The sequence below is a fragment of the Calonectris borealis genome, chromosome Z, assembly GCF_964195595.1.
Source record: "Calonectris borealis chromosome Z, bCalBor7.hap1.2, whole genome shotgun sequence".
Classification (NCBI taxonomy): Eukaryota; Metazoa; Chordata; class Aves; order Procellariiformes; family Procellariidae; genus Calonectris; species Calonectris borealis.
Genome location: NC_134352.1, coordinates 4,899,856 through 4,915,044, shown reverse-complemented (window position 1 = coordinate 4,915,044; position 15,189 = coordinate 4,899,856). Strand labels below are relative to the sequence as shown.

General features: G+C 42.6%; 1 protein-coding gene across 1 annotated transcript in view; it reads left to right on the top strand.

The window, feature by feature from the left end:
- The first annotated feature begins 5 nt into the window (after positions 1-5).
- Positions 6-15,189, top strand: part of RASA1 (RAS p21 protein activator 1) — a 67,270-nt gene continuing 52,086 nt past the window's right edge. The window contains exon 1 of the mRNA XM_075136841.1: positions 6-611. Coding sequence (XP_074992942.1) covers positions 145-611 — 467 coding nt within the window. The 5' untranslated portion in view covers positions 6-144. The remainder of the gene's footprint in view (positions 612-15,189) is intronic.

The window sequence follows — 15,189 nt, the reverse complement described above, 5'->3', positions numbered from 1 at the left end:
GTTTTGCCCTCGTCCCGGCTCCGCTCCCCCGCCGGGGCGGGGCGGGGCGGGGCGGGGGGGGGGGGAGCCGGGGGCCCCTTTGTCGCCACCTCCCCGGCGTGCGGCGGCCGGCGGAGGGGGGCCGGAGGGGGGGCGAGGCTCAACATGATGGCGGCCGAGGCCGGGGGTGAGGAGGGCGGCTCGGTTACCTCAGCCGGGACGGCGGGAGCCGCCGTCGGCGCGGAGCCGGGGCACTACCCCGCCGTGTGCCGGGGCAAGGGGCCGGGGCCGCAGGGCCCCTTCCCGGCCGGCTCCGGCGGCGGCGGCGGCAGCCCGGGCGCCGGCCCCCCGGGTGGCCCGGCTTTGTCCTCGGTACTGGGGCTCCTGGAGCTGGGCGCGGGGCCTGCCCCTCCGGCGGCCGGCGGCGCCGCCACAGCGGCCGGTCCGGGGCAGGCAGCGGAGACGGCCCGGGCGACCGATCCCGGCAGCGCCGCCGCCTTCCCCCCGCTGCCGCCGCCGCCGCCCCCCTTGGCCGGGGGGCTGGGGACTGTGGACGAAGGCGACTCGCTGGACGGGCCGGAGTACGAAGAGGAGGAGGTGGCCATCCCGCTCAACGCGCCCCCCACCAACCAGTGAGTAGCCGCCGCCCCGCCGGGGCCCGCCACGCCCGGCCGCTCCCCCCCCCCCTCCGCGTTCCGCCGCCGAGGAGCGGGGGCCGCGGCGCCGGGCCCCCACCTTTGCCCGGTGGAAAGAGTGTGTCAAACTCCCCGTGCAAGTCCCGCAGAAGTTTTGCGGCCCCTCCGCCCGGTTTCGCTGCAGCAGGAAGGTTGCTCCGCCGGGACAGTGCCCGGGAACGGGAGTCCCGTTGCGGGCAGACCTGCCGCCCGGCCCGGCGGCTGCTCGGCTGAGGGGGCAGCCCTCCTCCGCCCGCCGCTCCGCAGCCCGGCCTTGCGCGGTGGGCGGGTGACGGGTGAGCAGCGGCAGCAGGGACGTGAAGCTCCCCCTGGCTTGAAGGTGGTATTCCGGTGATAACTGGGGTCAGATCCTGGAAAACAGGCGCTCTGCTCGAGCAGAGTTCGGTTTTTTGCAAGTTTTCGTAGCGATACTGCAGGCTGCCAGGAGGAGTGAGCTATTCCGGTTGTGGTTTAACTACCTGTTGGGGAGACTTTTCCAATCTCCGGTAGCGCCGTAGTCTTTCTCAGAAGAGCCATAAAGTTTATTTTTTTAAATAAAAGCTAACAAAAATGCTATCCATGGCATAAAATAATTCATATGGCGTGTCATCATTTTGTATTGCATTGCTTTCTACTAAAAAAAAAAAAAAATAGTATTTAGCTTTTCCATTTCATGTCCAAACATAGCTAAAGTAATGAGCACGTGTTCTGGTCTTTTTTTTTTAAATTCAGGCAGTCTTGAAACGTGGATTTAAAATGAATTACAATTAATTCTATATTTTAAAGTGTTAGCAGAGAGGCTATTTTTATAGATAATGTCTAACTGCTTTGCTGCTCAACCAATTTAAAATAAAGTTGTTTTTAATTAGGTTATGTTTGGAGAGAGGATGCAGTTGGAAAAAAGAAACTATAAACCTGCACTTAGGTCTTATTACACTTATCCATCCATTAGGTTAATCGGGATTCCTGCAGTGCTGGTAATAGAAAGAATCTTGCACTAGAGGCAGACCAGTTCTGTGTTTGTGTTGTGTGAAATATAAGATCAGATAATGTTATATAGAGTTCGTGTAATTAGCAAGTACTCTAAACACAACCTTTGGATTTAACTGTAGAAAATCTGCAGGTTTATGTAAAGCACTTTCAAGGCTTGTATTAGAACAGAAAATAGCCCTTGAGCAGGTACCATATTCTCCCCAAAATGAAATTTCTTCAAAGGCTAAAATTGCTTTCATCAGTATGTAGAAATATGTTGTTCCTGAAGTTACAGTGAGTGTAGTTGATAATTTAGGGTTTTGAGGTACAGGGTGGCAGACGTATTCAAGATACAGCTCAGAAAGTTAATCTGAAAACCCATCAGAATTTGGGTTCTTTTTTACGTTATCTCATAGTTCCACTGTCAGAGAATTAACTTCTGCAGTATTTCACGTACTTCCAAGATTATAGGAGCCATTGCAGTTGTAAGGAGGACATGAAATGTAACATTATACGATTTCTTTTAAATTAATCTCTCTAATCCTGACAGGCATCCTTGTAATCCTTTATTCTTCTAATTTCTGGTCGTCTTGTGGAAGTTTGTAAACATTACGGCCTTGTTTTGTGAAGACAGTGTTTGAATAGTCTTAAACTTGTACAATTCCCTAATGACCTAGGAATAGGATTAGGCAGATTTGACAAAGGATAAGGAGGGAAACAGAAGCACATAAAAGCAAAGTTACTTCTTCAATATTGTGTGCCAACCCAGTAAGATAAAGAATTCTGCTCCTTTGGTTTTCTCTCTGAAAAATCGGACTGCTTCTTCTGTTAGACCTGGCGAAGTTCCTCAGACAACTGAGGAAAAAGCCAAAAAGCAAGCTTTTTTGAAATATTTTTAGAAAGTGGGGTAATTATTTATGAATGATCACCTGTTTGATACTAAATAATTGTTACAACATCTACAATTCTGAGTGGATTTTGCAGTCAGAATATTGCCTTGTAAGTCATGCCCAAGCATGATGGCTAACTTCCATGAAAGAGGATGTTAGGTTTCTGACAGGGAGTACATGCTTGGGGAAGACTGCAGAGGCCCTGATTTTGTTTTCGTTGACAAGGCTACTTACCTTATTCAGACAAAGGGGACGTTGAAGTTTTTGCAGGGCATAGCTCTGTAGTTAAATGTTCTTCTCTTGAAGATTCTTTAATACAGAAACATCCAAGAAATAGAACACGTTTAAAAAATTGTTTCAGAAGTTCATACCTCAATATACTTAACCTTTTCCTCTGTAATTTTATCCTCGGTGTGTGAGTTTTCCATAAAAAAATTTAAGTTGGCTGATTAAAATAATTAGAAGTCTTTTTCCCTTTCATTCTTCTCTTTTTTATTTTGTACAGCATCAGTTTTTGCCATTCTCAGTTAAGTCATTTAAATTGGCCATGTGTTGATAGTAAATTGTACCCTCTCAGTCCTGCTGTTTTATTTTGCAAGTGCCCTTTCTTTGTAGTCATACCATCTGCTTGTACTGAGCTGAACTCTTGAGTTATTACCAAAACCAAAGATCAATATTACCTATCATCTTATATAAGGAAAGGTTCAAAATAAGTCTTTAAAAGCAATAATTGATCTTGTAATTTAAACTTGGATTAAATTTCTCCAGCTGAACATGATTACAAAACTGCTGTTCCATTTGTTTAAATATGACTGCCAGCTCCACCCTTTCCCACTTCCTCTTAATTCATTCAGTTTTTATAGGAGGCATGCAGGATTGGCTTGATTGATAATTCCACGATTCTGTCAAATGGTTTTGTTTCTTTGTCTTAATTGCTTACAATATATTATGTGTACATCAGAAAATTGAGAGTGCTCTTCACTCCTGGCCTTGCTTTATGTGATATAAAATTACTATTCTCCTGTATAAGAATGAAAAGGCATTAATTTCTTTCATAACACTAATGACTCACTAGGCTGCTTTGCCTTCTCATGGGCATGCATTGCATTTCAGGATTTACTGAATGGTTGGTTACTGACTCCAAACAAATATCTGGTAAAAGTTGCTGCTGTTGTTTCCTAGTTTATACTCCAATCTTAGATTAGACTTTTAAGGATAAAATGAAATGAAACTTTCTGTATAAACTTAGATGCAACTTTATAACTTTTTCATCTCCTAGCTTGTTTTGCAGATTGAAAAAACAAAACAAAACAAAACACACACGCAACAACCAAAATCTGAGTGAGTTCCAGTTTGCAAGTGTTAGGCCGTAAAGGTGTTACAGACCAAATGTTTTTTTTTAAATGTGAGTAAGTTTTTAAATACCGTATAGTTGACAGTCTGGCTTTCACAGTAACTAACCTGAAGGGATGAGAAGTGAAGCAGATGCAAGTTCTGCACTTCCCATCAGGATGCTGTAAATGTAGTTTGTTCAGAGTAGTCAGGATGTGTTCATCTTCGCTAGCAAGCACCTAATGCAGTTAATTTCCTCTTCTCTTTTCTGCGTACCTAAGGAAAAGGGGAATGTGTCTTCTCTTAGTGTGTTTTCATTAATTTTCTAGCAGTGGGTGGAGATTGTCAGCATGTAACAGGTTCTCTTTATTCACAAACTCAAAATCCCCAAGTAGGGTTGATTTTTATCTTCTTTGATCCTGAGTGAAACTGACTTAAGGCTTATCTGTTCAGTGTGTGTGTGGTTTTTCATTTTTCTGGAGCACAGCAGTAGCATGTTTATATTGTAGCTTAATGCTAGGTGGGAGGCACAGGATGCTAGGGAATAAAGTGGGCAGCTCTGTGTGTGTTTTGGTCATTTTTTTCCATGCTTTCTACCCCATTTGCAGAGCTCGCTGACAGAGGCTGAAATAGCGTAAGGAAATGCTTTCAGATTTAATGAATAAATGCTATTTTATTTGGTTGTAAACCAGCGGTATGTGGAATAGTTCAGTTATTTATGTATTTGATTAAAAATCTAAGTTGACAAAATTATTTTAGATCCTAGTGTTGCGTTAAGGTGGCAGAAGCAGTTCCAGTATATTCCAGCAAAACTGACATTTTCATATGGTGTTTTTTGAGCAGTGGTTATCAGTTTGAAATGGAAATCAGTTGAAGTCAAAAGCTGTCAACGATAAAAAATGAAATAGGCTGTCAAAATACTGTCTGATTAAAACAAATCTTACCCAAAGCAGATATATTCTTACAGTCACTGTTGGTGCCTGTTGAGGCAACATAATAGTGAGAAAAAGAGCTGAAGATGGAGAGATGGATAGAGCAATATTAAATAAGCATGGATTGCATGAAAGTAGAACATTTTTCTGCCTAAATGCAGCGTGAAATTCTGGTTTCTTCACGATTGTCAAAGGTGACAAGTCCTGAGTTCTGCAGCATTTGTTTCAGTAACTCATGAAAAGGAATTTTTTTCTGAATAGTGGTTGAAGGTCCTTTTCCATACTGATGAATGAATCTGAAAACTGGGGGGAAATAATATTGGCGTGTTCAATTAAGTTCTGTATAAACAGTAAAAACTGAAATGTGATGTAACTTCATTTTAGTGTATGAGGTTTCTTTCCTGTTTAGCAGTTAATGTGGTTAGCGGGTAAACTTTTCTTTTTTAGGTAGGAATTAATAAAGAAATTCATTGTTCTCTCTTGAAGGGAAACACCTTACTTTTCTAAAGTTGATGGGTAGTGTACTGATTTGGCCACTTAAAAAATAGACCTGAATATAAATCTGGTTTTAGTTCTGGCTGAGTGTATGGTGTTAGAAGTGCTGTCTTAAATGAATGGTTAAAAGCAGCAGGGCAAAATTGTACCTAACCATATATAGGAAGTGAAGCAGTAAGTAAACTGAGTATGTTAGGTACGTAGATAATGAAAGCTTCAGATGAAGAAAACCAGTATTTGATTCCGGAAAAGCTTGAGGAGGATTTTTCAGTAGTTCAGTCAATATTTCTAGTTAACATCAGATGATGTCATTTTGTTTAAACAGTGAATAGAGTCTCTTGACCTGCACTTTATCTAGTTTTTGGTTTGTGTCATATGTTGACTCCCAGAACTTCAGTGTGGGACTTATGCACTTCATCTACTGGCCTGGCCTGTTGAGAAGCATAATATTGTGCCATATTTCTTCACCTTTTCCTGGCTTAATGTTTTGTGGCTGGGGAGTGGGGAGGAACACCAATTTTACCAGTGGGAGCATGGCTCTCTTCAGTGTAGGACCCCATCTGTTGTTTCAGCCATAAATTCTTAGGACTCCCGTAGTAGTTTTCCAGTTTCCCATATATCTTCCTTTCTCCTTGAACAAAAACAAAAAAAAACCCCTTGGTATTTGTCTCACTGGTAGACCCAGTAGGAAGGAGGAGAAGGCATCTTGTTTTAAAATTGTTTGTGCTGCACAGAAGTATTACAATGAAACGATTCTGTCTCCCTCCAGAGTATGGTCAGCACCAATAAAATCTTACCAACAAAAGTGCTTGACAAGTTTTATATACTTGTCCTGTTATACTTTTATATACTATATAAAGACTGCAGGCAGTCTTTAGTATTTTTTATTTTTATATAAAATACCTGCTTCATCACTCTGGAGCGGAAAAAAAGTTTCTGTTCTTACCTGAGTCTATCTTGAAATTATGTTTTGCGTTCAAGGTGATGAGGAGCAGTTAGGTTGGATTTATGAGGTGGAAATCATGCTTAATCACCCTAACAGCCTTCTACAATGAGGTCACTGGCTCGTGGAGAAGGGGGGAGAGTTTACCTCAATTTTAGTAAGGTTTTTGACACCGTCGCCCATAGCCTCCTCATAGACAAGGTGACAGTGTACAGGTTAGATAAATGGACAGTGAGGCGGATTGAAAACCGACTGAATGGCCGGGCCTAGAGGGTGGTGATCAGCGACACAAAGTCCAGGTGGAGGCAAGTCACTGGTGGTGTTCCCCAGGGTGTACCTAGAGGCCAATACTGTTCAACATTTTGATTAATGACCTGGATGCTGGGACAGAGTGCACCTTAGCAAGTTCGCAGACAATGCAAAACTGAGAGGAGTGGCTGAAACACCAAGTGGGTGTGCTGCCATCCAGAGTGACCTGGACAGGCTGGAGAATTGGGCTGAGAGGGAAGTTCAACAAAGGAAATGCAAAGCTCTGGCACTGGGGAGGAGTAACCCCAAGCACATGCCGGGGGCTGACCAGCTGGAAGGATGTGGGCGTCCCAGAGGACAGAGCCAGCAACGCACCCTCATGCCAAAGGCGGCTAACAGTATCTTGGGCTGCATTGGGAGGAGCGTTGCCAGCAGCTCGAGGGAGGTGATCCTTCCCCTTTTCTCAGCACTGGTGAGACACATTTGGGGTGCTGTGTTAGTGCTGGGCTCCCCAGAAGAAGAGAGGCGTGGACTGGGCCCACTGAAGCGGGCCCAGTGCAGGCCACCAAGATGATGAAGGGACTGGATCATCTGTCAGATGAGGAGAGGCTGAGAGAGCTGGGACTGTTCAGCCTGGAGAAGAGGAGGCTCGGGTGGGTCTTACCCATGGGTATAATTACCTGATGGGAGGGAATGAAAATGAGGGAGCCAGACTATCCTCAGTGGTGCCCAGCGTCAAGGCAAGAGGCAAAGGAAACAAATGAAAAAAACTTGAAATTCCATCTGAATACAAAAAAGTCCCCTTTTTTATTGGGGGTGTGGTCAGACAGTGGCAGAGGTTGCCCAGAGAGGTTGTGGAGTCTCAGTCATTGCAGATGTTCATTACCCGACTGAACATGGCCCTGAGCAACCTGCTGTAGCTGACCCTGCTTGGGTAGGGTGGGGATGGGGGGGGTTGGACTAGATTCCCAGCAGTCACTTCCAAGTTAAGTAATTCTGTATATGTATAAATATACTGTTTATAGTTGAGGATCAGTGTTATAGGACCTATTTGCTGAAAATTATTACTTGAATTTGACAGGAATCATGTCAGTGGCAGTAGCTAATAGAGAAGACTTTAAAGGAAAGTACAAGAAATCCTTAGGTGGGTAAATAGAATATTTCATTATTTTCTATGTAGGCAGATCTCCTGATTTCTGCTATAAAAGCTCAAGAATTTGCTTTTTTTTTGAAAAAAAAAATCTTTCTAAGGTAGCTAACAGCTGCTTAAATATTTAATACAGTTTGCTTGCAATGTCTACCTTTTCCTTCTAAGTTATCTTTTTATTACAATTGTTAATGTGTACAAATTAATGTATACAAAGCAATGTCGCTAAATTAATTTGAAAGCTCCAGTCGTATTTCAGGAAAGGAGTATTGAGGTCGCCAGGACACTCGGTGTACCCAGTCAGTGTTCTGGTAAGTTAGCAGTCTGATTCTTGTGATGATCAGGCCCTAAAAAAGTCATTTTCATCTTCAAATTTCGGTATTTTCACCTGCTTCTCAGGCCAACTTCATACCAAATCAATTTTTTTTTGTGAGGGTTTCCTTTTTTGTTAAACTGAAATAGTAATAGTTGTTCATCCTCAAGTGCTAATTGCGATTTCTAAGTGTACGGTTTCATCAGGGTTGGAATATATAGAATCATAGAACCGTAAAACAGCCCAGGTTGGGAGGGACCTTGAAGGATCATCTGGCTCAGCCTTCTGTGGGAAAGGGAGCGTAGCTGAGATTATCTAGCACCCTGTCCAGTCACATCTTGAAAACCTCCAGCGATGGGGCCTCTACCTCCTTCCTGGGTAGTTTGTTCCAGGAAATGATTGTTCTCACTGTAAAAAAAATTTAAGTACTGGAATACTCTGGTGAGGTCCCCCTAAGCCTTCTCTTCTCCAGGGAGGAGAGACCTAACTCCTTCAGTATTTCCTCATAGGGCAGGTTCTCCATCCCTTTGATCATCTCGTGGCCCTCCTTTGGATCCTCTCCAGTCTGTCCGCGTCTGTCTTGAATTGGGTGGACCAGAACTGGACCGTACTCCGGGTGCAGCCTGACAAGCGCTGGGTAGAGCGGGGTGATCACATCTCTGGCTCTGCTAGCAATGCCCAGGATCCGATCTGCCTCGTTGCTGTAGTGGCACCCTGCTGACTCCGGTTCAGCTTGTTGTCCACCAGGACCTACAGGTCCCTCTCGGCAAGGCAGCTCCCCAGCCACACAGATCCCCGCCTGGGCTGGGCTCGTTGGTTATTCTGACCCAGGTGCAGGACCTTGCACTTGTCTTTGTTAAACTTCATACTGTTCTTGCTAGCCCACTCTTCCAGCCTGCCCAGGTCTCTCTGTAAGATGACTGACCCTTCTGACGCGTCCACCTCACCACCCAATCTGGTGTCATCAGCAGACTTGGTGAGGGTCCTTTCAATCCCATCGTCCAGCTCATTTATGAAGATGTTGAACAGAATTGATCCCTGGGGGACCCCGCCTGTGCCAGGCTGCCAGCCAGGGTATAAACCACTCATCACCATGCTCTGAATGTGGCCTGTGAGCTGATCCCCTACCCATCTTGCAGACCACCCATCAGTCTGTATCTTGCCAGTTTGTCCAGTTAATGTTAGTGATGAGATGTTAGCTGTATGTAATTATATTTGAAGAAGTTGAGTATGTAACTACATGGGAATATTTAAAATGTTACAGTTTTCTGTTAAGGATTGCTGTCATTGGCTCAGCCGGGATGGGTATATGATTTCTTATTAATAGCTACTTACAGATATTTGGACAAGGGTTTCTTCTGTGAACTTCCCCTTGCAGAGTACACTGCTTGCTTTTCCAGAGTAGTTTCCAGAAACCATATAGGTTTAGCCAATCTTTGATAATCAGCTCAGGAATCATTATAGTAATTCTGTGTAGATTTGTGTAAGAAGTTTTTCTAAAATTTTGGTCTCTTTTTTTGTTGTCATTAAGTCCACTTCTTGCTTTCCGTAAAATTATGTGTATGTATGTAAATGTTCACCCGTATGTAGGGCACACACAAAAGAGTATTCTGTCTGTGGCTTACTCATTGGGTTTTATATGGTTATTTTATAGATAAATTGCATCATTTTTTTCTAAACATAAAATTTAAGAGTAACCATAAATCAATCAATTCTTTTTTTATATTGCCATCTGTTAGCAGAGTAACACTGGAGACGTTACAAGATTCAAGCTTGGATACTTGCTTAATCCAGAAGATTAAGGAATTGCTTGCATTATCTTGTTCGAACCACACCTTTTCCGCAGATTTTTTTCTTGCATGGATTTTTGTGCTTTCTAAGCATCTGTGGAGAGATTTGTTTTGTTCTTTCCACTCCTTGGCAAGAAAAGGGATGCTAGAGAAATGTCCTTATTCTTCCAAAAGCAAAATGTTACCCAGCCTCTGTAGTAGTCATCTCATTCTATATTCAAGTCTAGAAACAGGTTTTTTTTCTTTTCTTAGTTGTACACACAGTTCTTCTACGTGACGCTGTTGGATTTGTTGTGTGTGGATTGTACTCTCTAGGTTATATTCCTCCACTGTTGTTCCTAGTGCATGTGGGAAGTACTGGACATCTTTTAATTCAAGGATGGTACCTCTCTGATTTCAGATGTATAACTGTCAGGGTTTTGTCGTTATGGAAGCAGTTATCTATCGATGGACGTGATGCACCTCTCTAGGGAGGCATTCCAGCTTGCAAGAGGAGGTGAGAGTGGAGCACAAAACAAAAACCTGCGCTTGGTTAGAGAGCATGAGGTGCAAGGAGGAGGAGGAAGGTGAAGGAGCCTCTGGTACGTTTAATGAAGTTAATGGCAGACAAGATGAATGACATCTTAGAAATTCCTTAATTATTGCCAAAGAGTATCTGCTGATTTGTGTAGCAGTACTAACATTGTTTCTGTAGTAGTAACTCTTAGTTCAAACAGAAAAAGGCATATTTTTGACCTGAGGGCACAAGTAGGAAGCATGTAAAAATGGAAAGCTTCTTGCTAAAAACTTTAATGAGTTCCAGAATTCACTTCCTAAGCTGATCCTTCAGTAAGAAAATGCAAGCTGTTTCAAGAGTTACTTTTCAGCCAGTTTAGCTGAATTTCACCTGCTTATTGATGGCTCTTGCAAAAATGAGATAGGCAATCGGTATTCTTTTCAGTAAATATATATCAGGTAGGATTGTAAGAAATCTTTTGGCTCTGTTGGATATTATGCTGTTGTCACACCTCTGTCTCTTTTAAAGCTGATAGCATTGTTTGTTACAGCAACTGAAACTTTTAGAACCTTTCTTTCCGTAGTGAAGTTATTTAAATGTATTCCTTTTTGACTGTGTGCTTATCTTGCTCGTTCATCTCTGTAGTCTCTGTTAAGGTGTACTGAGGTTTTTGATTGATCTGTTTTGTTCTAGCCCAGAGTTGATGTAAATTGCTGAAAGTGTTTTAACGGCTTCTTTTGGAGGGGTGTGCAAGTCCCAGGGTTAACAGGTTGGCACAGCTGGCGTACCGAGGAGTGCCTATGGTAGTGACTTCCCACGTTAGTTGACTGGTTCCTAGACTTGAAGCACAGCACGGTTCAGTTTTCCACATGCTGTTTCTGAGGGGTTTTGGAACAGTTAAATGAGAAAAGCAGAATTATTCTTCAATAGGCTTACATGGGTATGCTTACATGCATTGTACTGCCTCTTAGAAAAATGCATAGGGATGCAAAAAGGATAAAAACCCCTCCCTCCCTTTCCTGGAAGAGTATGTAACACTCAATTTCATGCATACTGGACAAGGAACACTTACTTGACTTCAGGTTAGTTTCAGCTCTTGTTTCATTATCTTAAAGGTGCCTCCAGTGTAGTAGTTGATACATATTTGCAGACCTTTTTCTGGCAGGAAGTTCTTTGTGATGTGGAGAACTGCAAAGACTTGGTCAAAAATTGGTAACTACTGAATAGTAACCAACAAGACAGAAGAAGGATGTGAATTGAGTAAAGCCTGAGTGAAACTTACCTTAATTTAATCTCTACAAGTAATGTGCATGAAGAAAGTAATGCAGCCTTACACATCTGTCGTGGTTTAACCCCAGCCAAGTAAATACACCTCACGCAGCTGCTCGCTTACCCCCCCCTCCAGTGGGATGGGGGAGAGAATCGGGAGGGCACAAGTAGGAAAGCTCCCGGGTTGAGATAAAAACGGTTTAATAATTGAAATAGAACGAAGTAGAACAGTAAGAATAACAATGAGAACAACAACAATAACAGAATATACAAAGCAGACGATGCGCAATGCAACTGCTCACCGACCGCCGACCGCGTGTCACGAACGGGGGGCGAGCCCCCCCACACCCCTGGTTTTTATACTGAGCATGATGTCCCATGGTATAGAATACCCCATTGGCCAGCTGGGTCCACCACCCCGGCTGTGCTCCCCCCTCCCGGTGCAAGCATCACCCAGCAACAGCCGAAGCATCAATGGGCCATCAACGCTCCTTTCACACCGAACCCAAAACACAGCACACCCCCCAAGCTACTGGGAAGAAAGTTAACCCTGTCCCAGCTGGAACCAGGACAACATCTGACAGGGATGGGGGATAAAGTGTTAAAAGTCAGAGTCTGTATAAAAGTAGTAAAACTAAGGATGCATTTTAGGCTGAGAGAAACTGTAAGACCGAAATGAAACTTGAACAGTGAATAGGAGCAGCAAATCTTCAGATGGAAAGCTTGAGAGAGGATGATTGGTGTTAACAGGATAAGAAGAAACAAGTAAGAATAGCGGATATTTTTTTGTGTTTTTCTCCTCTGTCTTTGTGAAACTGTACTCGAGATTTCTGTGTGCCATTTGAAGTTGAGGATTTTCCCAGTTCAAGGTAGTCATCTCTGCTCCCTTCTGCTTCTAATGGGAACAGAGCTCACATAGTCTCAGGAGGTGATAACAAGAATCTGTAATGTGTGAAAGGTACTAACTAAGGCAGTGACTGAATTGGTAGGAGGGGAGCTCTGACTATGTCTCCCAGAAGTTCTCCATTCTTCTTATGGGTTTTGTTGAAGCAGCAAGGTATGGCTAAGAAGTGAAGTGGTTATGGCATTTGATGACTGTTTTTCCTGTGCACCATAACTTTTTTCTAGACGGAAATAGAGATGTCTGCAGCTATTATCAACGTCTACATTTGTACCAAGTTGCTGAAAAACACTTTTACTCCTCTTCAGCACTTTCTCCTGCGTTCCCTCCTCCCTAACCTACTGTGTTCCTAAGTAAAAATTGCAGCGTACTGTAACAGCAGAATCCTTTAGTGGAACAACAAAGCTTCATAATATTTGCTTTTCCCACATGTAAAAAGGAAATATGTAAATAAAAAGATTTGGTGGAACAATGTGACATGCTTCCATGCACAATAGCAGCTGCCTCCTTCCAGATGGTAGATTCACCATCTGCTACCTCTTTGTGAACAGCCTGTGCCTTGCATGGACCTTGTGGTGTGTCCATGTTGGGGGCCAACACTCCTGTTACTGTACTGTGAGCTTGCTAAAGGGATGCAGCGTAGTTGCATTCCTGCTCACAGTAGAAAGTGCTGGCTGGGCCTAATAAGGCTGGTGTGACTGGGTGTCTGGTACCCAGCATCTTCCATGGAGCATTGGAAAATTAAGGAGCTCTTGTTTGCAGGCCAGAGGTCACAGCTCTAACTGCAGTGCAACTCATTTCATGAGGTTCACGACCTGGCTTATGGCTGTCAGCCACACGATGTGGCTGTAGTGTCGGGACTGTTCTCCTACCCAGCTGTATGTTGCTTTTGTGTGTACATAAGCTGTTTGTGATTTTGTTGTATCTGCGTTCGGTCTGTTTGCTGTAATTAAGATTGTGATACATAGGGTTGGAGTTTTGCACATGCTGCTTTTGATTTAAACTGGCAGATGGGAGTATTTTCTTGCACAGCTTCTGACTTGTTTATGAAACATGGAAGCCTGCTACTGGTACCCTCTTAGAAGCAAAATGAAGGTTGCAATTTAGGTAACAAGTTTACAAGTGTGTTACAGCAATTAATCGGGTGGTCATGGAAAAAACCACATAAATTGGGATCTATAGTTAGTAAGATATTTAATAGTTGGATCACTCTGTAACATTCTGTTGCAAGGGTACTTGTGTTTTCTCTTTTAATGCATCTCATAATAGCTATTGTATTGTCAGGGCACTAGCTGTGATTCAGAATGTCATTTGATTATGTTTGCTCAAAACACTGTAAAAACAGTGGATTGTCAGCATTTAAAAATTTGCGAAACTAATGTTAGAAATACAAAAGTGTTCCTAGATAGGACTCAGCAAGCAAGCAGAGGTGACTTACTAGAAATGATAGGGATCTTGTCTTTGGTGGTGGTGGAGGATATACATCTAAATGGTAGTGAGTTACGATTTTGAGTGCACACATTTGATAAGTCACAGTCACAGGGGCAACTTCATATTTACGAACAGCTAGGCAGGTTTTTTATTTGATACCCTCCTATCCAAACCTTAATTCCTTTCATGAGCCTCGTAGTGCACTCAGTGTAGGTAGGACTCCTTTAACATCTGTTCAGAAGCTGTATTTGAGGTAAATCAAGAGATCTGGTTAAGAGTTGCTTCTAATTGTGAGCACATTAATCTTGAAGCTGTTAAAAATGCTGAAGTTGTTGGTCTTGACCTATAAAACTCAAAATAGTGCAGAGCCTCTGAAGAGGAAAGGTAGTTTCTTGTGATGTATTTTTGCAGAAAAACTGAACTCAAGCTTAGTTGAGAAACCTGATTGAGGGTTAAAGCCAGAGATCTGGGATTTATTTTATTTCAGAATTTATGATAGCCTGGTCCTATCCTTCAGAGTTTTCTGCACTCTTTATTCGCTGATGAAATTACAATGCGTAGGGCAGGTTCCGTAGTTTAGTAATTTCTATTGTACTTTCTTTGGATAGCATTGAGTATGGGATGGATATTCCTTTATAACTAATTATATAGCATAAGGGACATTATTAATTAACATTTTCCACTAGTATGAAGTTGCGCCCAGTACATTAGCCAATATTCACAGAAAAATTGATTTATGGATGTATTTCAAAGCAAAAAAATCCCACAACCTTTTAACAGAAGTATTAAAAACAAGATAATGCCACTCCTTAATCGAGCACTTGATATCCTTAAATCAGATCAAGTACTGCTACTTTGTAAAATAATCTTTACTATTTACTCTAAAACTGCTTGAAGATAATGATGCAATGTTGCAGAGGGCATCTTCATATAATATTGAAAACAGGTGATAGCTGGATGAAATATCAGACATGCACTTCTAAAAATGAAGTCTTTCAACACTCTTATGCTGTGTATTGCTTGGATAAAGTGGTTCTGTCTAGTGATGAAACTCTGCTCTCTGGAAAAACGCAGTTATTTCCCAACAAGCATTTTTCATACTCTAATGGTATCTTAAAAGCTTGTACTTCAATGTGTTTTTAAAAGATGTGTGCTATCGACAGAGGGTATCACTTGAGCTGTTTTCTGCTATCATTGCTCATATTGACTGCTCTACTGCCATTTGTATCTTCATATCAGTTGGTACTTAAATTCAGTGTTAATGCTTATTTCTGTAGCTAGAGTAATTTGTGCATTACACTAACGCATAGCGAGTTGTAAAATGAAGTGTATTTTGTATCAGCTGTTAATATTTCAAATATGTGCTCAGGGACTCT